Here is a 14,252-nt window from a genome sequence, read left to right as displayed (position 1 = left end):
TTACTCGTGCATGGCTTATAGTGCGCGGTGAAAATATTTGAATGAATGAATGGACTGCCTTAGGTCTTCAGCCGTATGTATTATTCTATTTATAGAGAGTCACGATACAAGAGATAAGCTATAAGTAGATATGTACAATATGGATTCTATTCAATCTGTTAATTAAAGTTCCTATATATCTGGAGGGATAGATGTTGGGTTTGTTATATCAAATAGAGTTTGATCTGCTATTGGTGTATGAGATGAATTCTGGTTTTGCCATGAGTGATCCTCGGATATATTTGAATTGTGACTTATCTGTCTAACTTCCCCCCGCAAGCTAATGGGAAGAGTTATGACCATTAGCTTGGATCGCAGCATACAGAAGCGTGTAGAACTCAGACCTTTAGTGAACACATCAGCCAGCTGATCAGAGGAGCCAAGGAATTGCAGAGAAATGTCTTTGTTTGCAATTTTCTCGTGGATGAAGTGAAAGTCGATCTCGATATGTTTTGTTCAAGTATGAAAAACAGGGTTGGAAGCTAGTGCAATAGCATCACTGTTATCACACCAAATGGTAGGGGATGTGGGGATGGTAATCTGCAGTTGTTTGAGTAACATGAGAACCCAATAAACTTCAGTCGTGACCATAGCCAAAGCTCTATACTCAGCTTCTGTACTTGAGCGGGCAACCACTGACTGCTTCTTAGCAGACCAGGAGATGAGACATGAGCCAATAAATACAGCGAAACCTGTAGTGGAGCGACGGTCATCAGGATCATCAGCCCAATCTGCATCACAAAATGCTTGGAGATGACTGTCACCCTTTGTGTACCATAAGCCAATTTCAATGGTGCCTTTTAAATATCTAAGTACCCGTTTTGCTGCAGTCCAATGAGTGGAGTTGGGATTGTGCATGTGTTGGCAAAGTTCATTAACAGAAAATGCAATGTCTGGCCTAGTCAATGTGCAGTACTGAAGGGCCCTACTATTTGTCGATATTCTATGATTTGAGCTGAAGTGAGTGGTTCACCATCATACGAAGAGAGCTTCTGGCCCAAGGTGCAAGGAGACGGAGCAGGCTTGGCACCTATCATCTTTGTGCAAGAGAGGAGGTCTGAAATATACTTGGATTGTCTAAGATGAAGACCAGTAGAGTCACGTGTAGCTTGAATGCCGAGAAAGTAGCTAATAGGACCCAGATTTTTCATCTTGAAATCTGCTTGCAGTTTGATAATAAGTGAGTGAATCACTGTAGAGTCTGTGCCTGTTACCAAAATGTCATCTACATATATGAGGAAGTAAATGTGAGTGTTCCCATTATGATAGAAAAATAGTGAAGTGTCAACAGGAGATGATACAAAACCAAACTCAAGTAGAGCAGTAGACAGTCTCATGAACCACGCCCGAGGTGCTTGTTTAAGGCCATAGAGTGATTTGTTTAGTTTGCATACATAGTCTGGATAAGTAGAGTCAATAAATCCCTTAGGTTGTTCCATGAACACATCCTCTGCAAGAATGCCATGAAGAAATGCATTAGAGACATCTAGTTGTGTAATATCCCAATCAAATTGGACAGCAAGAGAAAGAATCACACGGACAGTAGCTGATTTGATGACCGGGCTAAAAGTTTCTGTGAAATCAACCCCTTCCTCCTAATGATATCCCAATGCAACTAACCGAGCTTTAAGATGCTCAACCTCTCCTGTGGATGTCTGCTTGGTCTTATAGACCCACTTATTTCCAACAACGTTGTGACTTTTAGGCCTAGGACAGAGTGTCCAGGTATTATTGGCCATGAGAGCATCGTATTCTTCCTTCATTGTTGCACACCATTCAGGTAAGAGTGCAGCTTGACGATAAGAGTGAGGTTCACGAGGAATTGCAACACTGGATAATGCATGCAGTGGGTATTTGGTGGAGTAGAGTTGAAAGTCAGAAAAATTTCTAGGTTTTAAAGAGCCTGTTTGGGATCGTGTAGTCATAGGATGTGAGGGTTGAGGTGCATTGGAGTCAGGCGGGTTTGTGGCTGTCGGAGATGGATCTGAGGTGGTGGATATGTTGGATTGAAGAGCTGGAGTAATGAGGGAGGAAATATGATTTTGGGGAGGTGATGGTGTGGCAAGAGAAGACGGGTTTGTATGTGGCAACAGTTCATGTAATGGATGGCTTGGAGATGAAATGTCTGTAACAACAGAAAATGAAGGAGAAGGAAGTATCATACCTGGGGAAGAGACCACTGGCAAAGGCTCGGGTGGCTTTAATCCATTCTTAGCAGGAAATGATCTCTCATCAAATATAACATGCCTGGAGATGTAGACCTTCTGACTGACAGGATCCATGCATCTATAACCTAGATGATTTGCACTATAGCCCAAAAATATGCATCATTTGGATCGGAACATTAATTTTTGAGACGTAAATGGTCGAAGTAGAGGGAAGCATGCACAACCAAAGGTGCAGAGAAACGTATAATCTGAATTTTTTTCATATAATTTGGAGTAAGGACTTTGATGTTCTAGGATTGGATTAGGGAGACGATTGATAAGGAAAATTGACGTGAGGAAGGCATCTATCCAAAATGTGGATGACAAGTGAGATTCGGCTAGGAGGGATAATCCCATTTCTACCACATGATGGTGTTTACGTTCGGATACCCCATTTTGTTGGGGTGTATGGGGACAAGTTATACAATGATGTATCCCATGATTGGTGAGAAAGTTTTGGAATTGGTGTGAGTTATATTCTCCTCCACCATCTGTTTGAAATTGCTTGATTTTGCGAGAGAATTGATTCTCAACTAACGTTTTGAATTTAACAAAGCATATAAACACATCAGATTTATTTTGGAGAGGATATAGCCAAGTGAATCTAGAGAAATCATCAATGAAAATGACATAGTATTTGCATCCACTAAGAGATTTAGTAGAGCATGACCACACGTCTGAATGAATTAAATCCAAGGGTGAAGTAGAAACACGAGTTGACATAGAGAATGGAAGTTGTTTTCCTTTACCGAGTTGGCATGAATCACAAAAATCCATTTTGTTCACTGATCCTTTAACAGGTAATTGATATTTATTCAATAATTGGGATACAATAGAAATAGATGCATGGCCTAATCTAGAGTGCCAAATGGCAAGTGGTGCTTTTACTCCTGCTACAGCAGCTAAGGCAAGCGGTTTATTGAGAGAGATTGACTGCATAGGAAATGGATAGAGACCACATTCACTCTTGCCTTCGAGTAGTGTCTTCCCCGTTAATGTGTCCTTCGCAAAGAAATGAGATGCTGTTAGAATAAAGAAACAATTGTTATCAATGCAAAATTGGTTAATGGATAGGAGATTTGCAGAAGCATTAGGACAGTGTAACACACGCTTGAGTTGTAATTGATTATTGTTCGTGTGAAAAGTTGCATTACCAGAGTGTGCAATAGTTAAACCTTGATCATTACCAACTGCCACATGCTCTTGACCGTGTATGGTTGTGAAAGAGTGAGTTGCTCAAGATTGCCTGTGATATGTTGGTTTGCTCCACTGTCTGCAAACCATGTTTCAAACTCTTCTTCAACGCTGGTATGAGCCACCATTGCTGCGAGTTGGGTAGGAGGATGTCGCCCCTAATATGCATAATCCATGCGATGGAAGTAGTCAAGTGCTCGATGATTAGATTTACCACAGATCTGACAAGGAGATCGAGGAGGTATAAAATTTTGTGATGGTTTGGGTGATGTATAGGTTCGCTGTGGTGGGGCTGTATTTGATGGTGGTTTGGAAATAGGCATGGGATTGTGGTTGAAGGGAGGTTGTGAGGACTGGTGGCCAGAAAAAGAAGGGTGATTAGGCTTGTTGGGGTATCTTGGTTTGCGATGGAAGGGTTGTTGATTATGTTTGGGTGCAAACGAAGAAAAGTTGTTTGTTTCTGGAGAGACAGATTTGTACTGGTTTTCTAAAAGGAGTTCATTCGATAGAAGTTCGGTTTGGAAATCATCAAAGGACAATGGATTGTCTCTGGTGGCTAAAGATAAAGAAGTCATAAAGGGCAGGTAGTTAGGATTTAGGCCATGAGTAACATAGGAGATCAAATCATCATCTTCAACAATCTTACCAGCAGCACTTAGTTCTGCTGCTATTTCCTTGGCTTCATCAAGATAAGCAGAGCAGCTACGTGAGCCTTGAGTGAGAGCTTGGAGTTTGCATTTCAAATGGCTCACCCTAGATCGAGATTTGGAGGCAAACTTCTTCTCCAATGCAATCGAGGCTGGTCTTGCAGATGTAATACCAAAAATTGAGGGAGCCACATTATTGGATAAAGTGGCATTAATCCATCCTAGCACAAATTGATCCTTTTTGTGCCAAATGACATAGTTGGGATTGAGTTCTTGATCATCAAGGAGAAATTTTGATGGGCACAGTTCGGAACCATCCACGAAACCCATCAAGTCATTGCTCTTTAAAATTGGTACCATTTGGGACCACCAAATTAGATAGTTTGACCCATCTAGTTTGGCTGAGACCAGCATGGTTCAGATTTGGAGCAATGAAGATAGCGGAAGCCATACTTACAAAACAATGGATCAGAAATTGCGTGAGCAGAATTGCTCTGATACCATGAAAATATTTGAATGAATGAATGGGCTGCCTTAGGTCTTCAGCCGTATGTATTATTCTATTTATAGAGAGTCACGATACAAGAGATAAACTATAAGTAGATATGTACAATATGGATTCTATTCAATCTGTTAACTAAAGTTCCTATATATCTGGAGGGATAGACGTTGGGTTTGTTATATCAAATAGAGTTTGATCTGTTGTTGGTGCATGAGATGAATTCTGGTTTTGCCGTGAGTGATCCTCAGATATATTTGAATTGTGACTTATCTGTCTAACATGGGGAACTTCACCCAAACGAGTTACCTAGTTTCTCTCTTGATCGGCCGATACGAATGCTACGAGGAAGAAAAAGAAATGGTGAGGAAGCTTGGTGACTAAGTGAAACTTGAACTAGAAATCGATCAAGTGAAAGGAACCCAGGTGTTGCTTGTCCTTCCTATATATAACCCTAGCAGAGATGACAAGTGTGCTATGTATTGTCAATAAAGTTTTGAGGTGTAAAAATCATAAGTGTGAGGTGTTGGGTAGCTAATGTGCAATTTGGAAGGCGTGCAACATTTGAAAGCTTAATAACCTAAAGGAAATAACCGAGCATTTTAAACTGAAGGGGAAATTTCAGAACACTTGTGTTTTTGGACTATGACTACTTTGCTCATCAAAGTTGTGGTCGTCGATCACTTGCTCGCCCAGAGTGTTGCTCACCCAAACTATCTGCTCGCCTAACTTCTATTTCACCCAATACATTGCCCGCTTCCTGTCTCTGCCCGCCAAGTACTTTGCTCGCCCAATGATTTGACCGCTTGGTGCTCCCCTAATCCTTGCTCGCCTCATGCCCAACTATCATCACACATCACCCGATACGCACTCACTCCCTGTCCTTGCACGCCATGTGCTTGGTCGCCCTATACATTATTCGATACTCGCTGCCAAGGATACAGCTGGCTGATCAAAGCCAACTAAATTAAAATCAAATCTCAATGTTTATATATGAAATGAGCTCTTGTAGTTAGCCTTGTAATATGATATGTACAACTGGTCAGTTATTGTACAAAGTTTACATATAAATCATGCAAACCACACGCTACTTTTGAGTTGTGGAACAATATCTTTTCTAAACCTCGTTATGGTGTCAAGAGCCCTCTAGGATTCCCAGTTTTCTTTTCATGGCATCAATACTATGATTCACATGTTGTCTATCAAATTGACATCCAACAACTATCTTCTTTGCCGAAGTCAAATTCTATCACAATTATTGCCAACAACAACACAATCCCAAATCCTGCATATACTACATGGAGACAAGCTGATCAATTGGTGCTTAGTCTTCTTTATTGTTCTATTTCTGAAGAAGCCATGAGTAAAGTCCTTGGTCAAATTACTTCTCATGGTGCCTGGAAAGTTCTTGAAAATTCCTTCTTTCACCAATCCAAAGCACGGGAACTAAGATTAAAAGATGATCTACAACTCATGATGAAAGGTTCCAGCTGGCTCTAGATGATGTCCACTAATCTTGTCTCACATCCTCGATCAAAACACATTGCTCTAGATTATCATTTCATTCGAGAACGAGTTCAAGCTGGCTTCATCACTGTTCAGTTCATTCCTTCTCATATGCAAACTGATGATGTCTTCACCAAAAGCTTGTCTTGGCCTCAGTACATTTTCTTCCACTCCAAGCTGACCGTATCACCACCCCTGTCAACTTGAGGGGGGTGTCAAGGATACAGCTGGCTGATCAAAGTCAACTAAATCAAAATCAAATCTCATTGATATATGGAATAAACTCTTATAGTTAGCCTTGTAGTATGATCTGTACAGCTGGTCAGTTAATATTGTATAAAGTCTATATATAAATCATGCACACCACACGCTACTTTTAAGCTATTGAACAATATCTTTTCTAAACCTCGTTACTCGCTTACTCACTATCTTTGCCAGCCATGAGCATTGCTCAGCCAAACCTTCACTCGTTTCTTACTTTGATCGCCTTGTATACTTTTTACTTGTTGAACATCTTGCTTGGTCAATATCTTTCCCGTCTTGCTCGCCTTGCTTGCCACTTTGCCCGCCAATGACCTTGTCCGCGTATTACTTGCTCACCCAGTCTGGTACTTATACATTTCATGTCTTTTCCGACCAGCACTCGCTTGCCTACTATTATGCTTGCCAATGCTTTGCTCGTCCACTTCTTAATTGCCTCAAATCTTGTCCACCTAACTTATTGCCCATCTAGTGTCTCACTTGTTGGATACAATCCTAGCCTAATTTATTATTTGCCGAAAACCCTATTCACTTAATGTTTGCTCGCCTAACCCATTATTTGCCTAGTATTCTTTTCATCTAACTCCTCACCACTTTCTTGCTCATCCAGTGCTCTTTCTCCACTCAACTCTCTATTTTTCCTGGCATCTTGCTTGTCCAATATTCTTTCTCTTAACATACACCTTATTCGCACGATACTTGCACAGTGTCAATAGTTTCCTGTATTCGAGAGTCAGCCCTAAATATTTCTAGAGAGAGAAGCTATTCCTTCTCTCTAGAAACACAAACCAAAAATCACCTCCGAGGGGGGGGGGAGGGTAGTTCCTCTCTCCCTCCCTCTTCCCAGATGCAGTTTTTTCTCCAAGTGTTTAATTTTCCAGTCGGTGTTTTGGGTTTTGTTCTTGTTTTCTCTGATCAAAGCATGGAGAAGCAGAATTTGATGTTTTTCGGTGGCCAGCGACCACCACGCACGCCACCGCAGGATTCCTAAGCCACCAATCTTTCAGATTACCAAAAGTTTTTGCCTAAAAGAGCAGCGCGTGATCCACACGCGTGGGTCAAAATGCGTGTGTGGCCACGTGGCCTCCACGCACCACCACACAAAGGGCTTCTGCTGCCACCATGAGCTGCGTTTTTGGGGTCAACGATCTCAGTAGCTTCAGGATCAACGGTTCGACACACTCCTAGCTTGGCACACGTCCTTTACGCGTCTTTACAACCTCATTGCTCAATGTTTTTTCAATTTTCAGTATTTTTTAAGTTTATGTTTTGTTGTATTTCTATTTTTTCGGTATTTCCTATGTTTTTTTGTTTTTTTGTTTGTGTTATGTAAAAATAAAAAGAAATAGGCTATAGGACTTGTTGTCCATAGCAAGAGAACCCTCTCCTCCTTTGGAGGATGGGGTTTGGTTATCTCAAACAAATCGAGATTGAAGTCTTTGTTCTTACAGAGTCTCATATCTCGGATGGTTTTTTTATTAGAGAGCTTATAGAAGTTAAAACAATATCCATCACAAAGAAATTTGTGTGTGAGAAAGCCCCAAAAATTGAGTAGTTTGGCTTGTAATCTGAATTTTCTCTATATTTATCAGTCACAGGTGTAACTTTTGAAATGAAATCTATTTTTAAAAAAAGAAAAAAAAAAGATACTTGCACAGTTTTATACTAAATGTTACATCCAAACCTAATATTGGCCCAGTCCTATAGAAAACGTAGCTAAGGAAAACAGTGTCATTTCTGATAAGTGGGTTTTATTTTTCCCTCTCTTCTCTCCCCCACCCCCGACGATTTCCTCTTTCCCCCAAATTTTTCTCCCTCATCTTCTCTCCTCCCCAATACTTCATCTCCCATTCACATCACATTTCAACTCTCCCTTTATCTCTTCGTGCCCATCTCCTCACGCCATCTCAGTTTATATTCCACACTCATAGTGCACCTTATCTCCACTCAATTCGAACAAAATTTGTTAGGCCAATACCAGTTGGTGTATAAACTAGGGTTGTCGCACCCTTCCTTCACGTTCAAAGAATCAAAAATTGAAGCCCCACGTTGTACTTTGATCTCCTCCACGCCAACCCAAACTGCAAGCCGCTGCAAACTCCCACGCCAAAACTCTTTCCACACCGCCGTAAAGAACCAAAAGCAACCACTGCAAACTCCAGTCCACACTGAGCATGTTGCCTTCCACGTCATGTTCCACCACCTCCTTGCCGAAAACCAAGGATAGTCACCACGTACCACACTTCATGGCAAAATAGATAACTACACAGCCAACCACCGGAGCCTCCATCATCAATCTGCCTCCCTCAGCCCCACTATCACCTAGGTCTAAGCCACTACACCACCATAATGCCGGTTGCACCACCATAAGGACCATCGTAAGCGTTGGACGTCCCTTACAACAAGTTGAGTTACACCACACCAAAATCAAACTGGGTCCGTCACCAATGAATGATCCAGTTGAGTTCCTCACTAGGCAACCCATCAGACACCACCATCCAATCACCATGGAAGCCTCAATTCCTCCACGCAGCAACCCCACAAGCCCCCATATTCCCCTTTTTTAACCATCCAAAAATAAAGCAGGTATAATCCACCCATGAACCACCACGAAACCACCGAGAAGCCCCTCTAGCACGTTTTTGGGTTGCCTCACCAGAAGGGCCATTACGTCATGCATGAGACACTGCCCCTGGTTGATCACTATTACACCATAACTCTATGTCGCTTCTCTCTCTCTCTCTCTCTCTCTCTCTCTCTCTCCCTCCCTCTATCTTTGACACACACTGGGTGGTATGTATTTTGGTTATTGGGCCATGCATATCGAAATGGGCCATGGGCTTGCAAATAGATTTTATGGGTTATGTTGCATTATGGGCTTCACAGGTTTATGGACCACAACTCAATACCATGGGTTTACTGTGTATTTTTTGGTGTCGAGATCACGTGTTTGCATGGACAATATTATAAGATCAATTTTTGGAGTAATATGATCTTAGGACTTTAATCGTGTAATTGTTGGAGAAATTATGTAAAAATCAAGTATCTGGGAGGTGATGATATTTTAGGGTTCGAGGATTTTAGACTTTAGGGGAATATAGATTTTTTTAATAGCTCAGGTTTTAATTACAAAGTATGTGTTCAATTCGAAATTTATGCAAGTTACGTAATTATTTTATAGGTGATGATTGATATTCCCTGTGCACTATTGTGAGAAAGTTCAGTGAAGTTAAAAAGTCCAGGTAAGCGGGGTTCATATGCTAGACTTTATATAAAAAGAAATAGACTGAGGTTGATTTATGAAAACTATTCATGTTTGATATCAAAGGAAAATTGGAAACAACATCGGTCATTTTGTTCTGCATCACTCATTGTATATGAATAAGAAAAGAGAAAAGATAGTTTTGTCATGACTACTGAGCAAAATATTTGCATTATGCTTCTGAATTGGACAAAAAGAGCGAGTATGAAATCTGAAAATTTGTGCATGTTATGTGAAAATACTCTGAATCTATTTTGATTAAGTGAAGATACTCTGAATCTGTTTTGATTATATGAAGATCATATGAATTTGTTCAGTACTCTGTTTAGATATGATGTGGCATCTAAAAAACTTTTGGCATGACATTCTAGTTCTGTATCTAATTATGTTTTTGGTTCTAATCCGATGATTTTGATTCTATTCTATTATGTTCTGACCTTACTTTGTGTGTAAAACTGTGGCCTCTGTTATATGGTTGGTACCAACATTTTTGTTTCTGAGTGCATCCATTTTGAAACCAAAGTGGTTTTTCTGTGTGTTCTTTTTTGTGTGCACACTCGGGGTTTCGAGAATGAATAAGAGGAAGATTCACATTCTGATACTATCTGGTTTGGTCACCAGAGATAGCACAACCCTACCATGGGGGCTTAAACATTGTAACACCCGGACCCAATCAAGCCCGATTTTTATATATTTTTGGGCATATACGTATGCAATTGAGTAGGGGTGTTCATCCGGGTTCCAACCCGGGAACCCGGGTTTCAAACCCGGGCCGAAACCCGGACCGGGTTGATCCGGGTCAGACACGGGTCGGAACCCTGATGAATCCGGGTTTTTGAAAACCGGAAATCCGGGTTCTGGGTTGTACCCGTTTTTTTTTTTTTTTTTTTTTTTTTAAGGGCTTAGAAGCATAATTTTTTTTTTTTTTTTATAAAAGCCTATAATTAAAATGTTGAAAAGCATAATTCTTCTATATTTATTAAAACATTTTTTAAAAAGTGTTGAAAATCATAATTTTTTATAAAAGCATATATTTATGAAAAAAATTTCTGAGTAATTGAAAAACATAATACTACCATTTTCCAGAATAATAAAAATATATGAAAATGAAAAACTAAAATGCATGCAATCCACTATATATTACACTATTTTGTTATTTACACATTACATTACATTGGAAAATACAAAATTACAATATATGGAAGTACAAAATTAGTAAGAATGATTTAATCTCAAACCAAACAGCAACTTCAAGTGATTGGACTGAGAGATCCTGCAAAAAAAGAAAACAAATTCAAGTCAAAAAGTGTTCTTCCATGTATGTGTTTAAAGCTAATTCTTCAACATAGTCAATGATACTCATGTAAAAAAGGCAAGTCCAAAGGAACTATTTTATAAAGCAAGCATGAGTTCTTCCGTGTATACCTTCTGTTGCCTGTATTTCATGCGTATAGCACTCAGAGGACAACAGTCAGTGTTCAACTGTAAATCTTGCATAGCAAGAACTGTGTACTTCAAATCTGATGCTTTGTAAGAGGTATAGTGTTCTAGAGTTGGATTCTGCAAGATGCATGAATGAATTCATATTCAGGAGCTAATCTACTACACAGAAAGTAGACAAACAAATAAAGGAGAAAATGCAAACCCATGAGCTAATCAACCCTAGCTATCGACATGTAAATACATATAGGGTATATATCAACATCATTTATATACAATCTCTCTCTCTGCTCAAACCATTTTCCTGAAATTATTTTATCATGTGAAACTAATTTCAAAACCTAATTAAGGACCTCATCACCATCTTGCATCCTGTAGACTGCATTATTGTGAATTAATATCCTGAGTGAGAAGACATGATTGATCCTTATGTCACTTATATATTGACTCTCTTTATGATCAGCTTATGCAGATAAGATATGCCTCCATGATGATAATAACAAGATTTATAAACAGATATTCAGATTTGCCAAACAGTGAAAATTTGTAAAATCTTTTCGAAGAAGAAATTGTACATATCTCAAAACAGCCTAAAGCCTTGTCCAATATCTCAATTCAATAAACTGAGGTCTAGATGAATTTGAATGTATTAAAGACATGACTCTAGATGGTTGATGAATTATATTATAACTTTCTGTAAATCAACACAATGCACAGGAAATGTAAACAGTTGTACAGCTAGTCAATAAGTCCGATAGTTTCTCTAGTCTAGACTCAGTCAAAATAGTTGTTCCTTTAAATTAGAAATTCAAACAAGTTTGTTATCCTGTATGTGTATTTAAACACTGCAAATGTAAATGAAAGATATACTCATTTTCCATATTCTGATACTTAGCTAGCCTTCTCCAATGTCCAATCCACATGTTGCACCATCCAATCAAAGCAAAGAGAAGCCATTATAGATAAATAATATAATCAGCAGTAGAACAAATGTTTGAGAAGGCTACCTTTTTACTAGGACACGAGTTTAGTATCAACTCTGTTATAAGAAAACTTATGCCCACGATCTAGATCTCACAAACCCAGATATAACCCATAAAAATACTACACAAATATTACTCCATTCAAACATCCACATCAAAATAAACCCAAAAACAACAGCGAGAACAAAAACCCAATCGCAGAAATCAAGCCAAGACCAAAAAAAATAGCAGATCTAGCAAAATAATAGCATATAACAGACCCAAATAAATAAATAAAAACCCCACGTTTAAAAACAAACCCAAAAAAAAACCCTAATCATATCCCACATGCTTACAGATCTAAACACTGTAAAAAAAAAAAAAAAAATCAGCTTTGAAAGTGTAAATACGAACCTTCGGTTTGTCAAGAACTAACACAGAGAACATAATTTGGTTTTTGTCAAGTAGAAGACGACGGCCACGAGGAACAAATATTCGATCGGCAGGGGAAGAGTGACAGGAGGTAGGGTTTCAGCACGAGAGAGAGAGAGAGATAGAAGAAGACGACGTAGCCACGACCGATAAGTGAGAAACTCAAAGCAAAGAGAGAAGAGAAGACAACGGAGCCACAAGTGAGAAACAGAAACTCGAAGAGAAGAGAGAGCGAGAGAGAAGGGACGGCGATGAGTCGATGGGGACAGCGATGAGTCGATGACCTAAGGAAATTGAGAGAGAGAGTGAAAACAGAGCGAAATCGAATAAATGCAGAGAGAGAGTGAAAACAGAGCGATTAGTGTATAGAATCGTATAAATGCGGGTTCCGGATTGGAAATCCGGAACCCGCTTTAAACACCCGCATCAAGACCGTATAGGTCCGGATTTTATAATCCGGATTTCGGCCCGAATTTGATCCGGGCCGAAATCCGGAACCGGTATCCGGGTATCCGGGTTCCGGACCGGGCCGGAAAAAAATCCAGCCCGGATGAACAGTCTTACAATTGAGTGTTTGAGTTTTTTTTGGAATAGACTACGGGCTTAAAATTTTTGTTTTGGAGGTTTATGATTTTTCTTTGGTGTTTATAATTAGGTTAAAAATCTTTTTATGAGTAGAGAAAATCATGCGAGGCGGCGAAAATATCATAAACTCAGTTGGTTTTAATGGTTTATAAGACACGGGTGTGGGTGTGGGTCTTGGTGTTTTTCTTGAGTTATCGATTACGACTCAATTTCTAAAAATAATTCAACTAGTCCATGCACGTATGCCTCTTTTCTCCTCAGCTTTAGGGTTTTGCTTTTGTTTTGTTTCAATCACCTATATATACACACATACTTCATGCACGAAGAAACCTCACACCGCTGCCCTGCCACACGAAGTCGTAGCCAGCAACTCCTCCTTGCAAACAGCGCACCACCCTCCAGCCCGTCCTCACCACCATGGAAAGCCAACCACCGAAGCACAAAGTGTGGATCATGCTACCGAGTTCTGTCAAGCACGGAGACACCACTCCAAGCCGCATCACCCTCCTTCCACTTATTCAAAACCGACGCTGCAGCTACCCCACGTGAAGTTTCAGTAGCCCAACCCTCTGTCATCCATACTGCCTCTACACCAGTGCACCCCCACGTAAACCACTACCCAGACCACCACCACCGTCGCCCAGCCATTGAATGAAACACACCCACTAAATACTCTGTTTTTTACCCCCGAAACAGAGGTAGTAGTCTTCCCCATCGTGTGCAACCAACCTGCCACCCTATGCAGCCAACCTCCTCCACGACATTGCCACTACACAGAGAGCATCGTCGGGCGCTGCACTCCAACCAAGTCCATCGCTCTCCTCTTAGTAAGCTACCACCGAACTCACCCACTCTCCTTTCCGTCTATTTCCATTTCTCTCTCTCTTTTTCTACATGAGGTTCCTCTCTCTCTCTCACCACACTTTTCTTCCAATGCACCGCCGTAGTAACCACCGCTGCCCATCGCACCCAACTCCGTCGCAACTTCACTCTTCACGGTGAACCTCCATCGCATATATAGCTTATATTTCATTCAAAGAATTTGGTTTTACGTAAGTGTAATTACATGCTTCTAAGCTATATTTTACACTAATATTGTTAATTACTTTTTTACCTTTTGAACTACAAGTTATGCTAATGTGTTTTAAAATTTTAATATGTGTTAATAAACTCTTATTTAATTATGATTACATAAATCATTTAAGTATTTTAACATGT

General features: G+C 40.0%; 1 protein-coding gene across 1 annotated transcript; it reads right to left on the bottom strand.

Moving 5' to 3' along the window:
- Positions 1–495: 495 nt before the first annotated feature.
- On the bottom strand, positions 496–897 carry LOC108990902 (uncharacterized mitochondrial protein AtMg00810-like). Its single transcript, XM_018965016.1, has one exon. It carries the CDS (start codon positions 895–897, stop codon positions 496–498), a length of 402 nt encoding a protein of 133 aa, XP_018820561.1.
- Positions 898–14,252: the final 13,355 nt, after the last annotated feature.

Source organism: Juglans regia, chromosome 3 (assembly GCF_001411555.2).
Source record: "Juglans regia cultivar Chandler chromosome 3, Walnut 2.0, whole genome shotgun sequence".
Lineage (NCBI taxonomy): Eukaryota > Viridiplantae > Streptophyta > Magnoliopsida > Fagales > Juglandaceae > Juglans > Juglans regia.
The sequence above is the reverse complement of the archived record's forward strand: the minus strand, read 5'-3'. Positions and strand labels throughout refer to the sequence as shown.

What these genes read in the sequence shown, in the direction of transcription:
- LOC108990902 (XM_018965016.1), bottom strand. Translation starts at nt 897, where the DNA reads ATGCACAATCCCAACTCCACTCATTGGACTGCAGCAAAACGGGTACTT.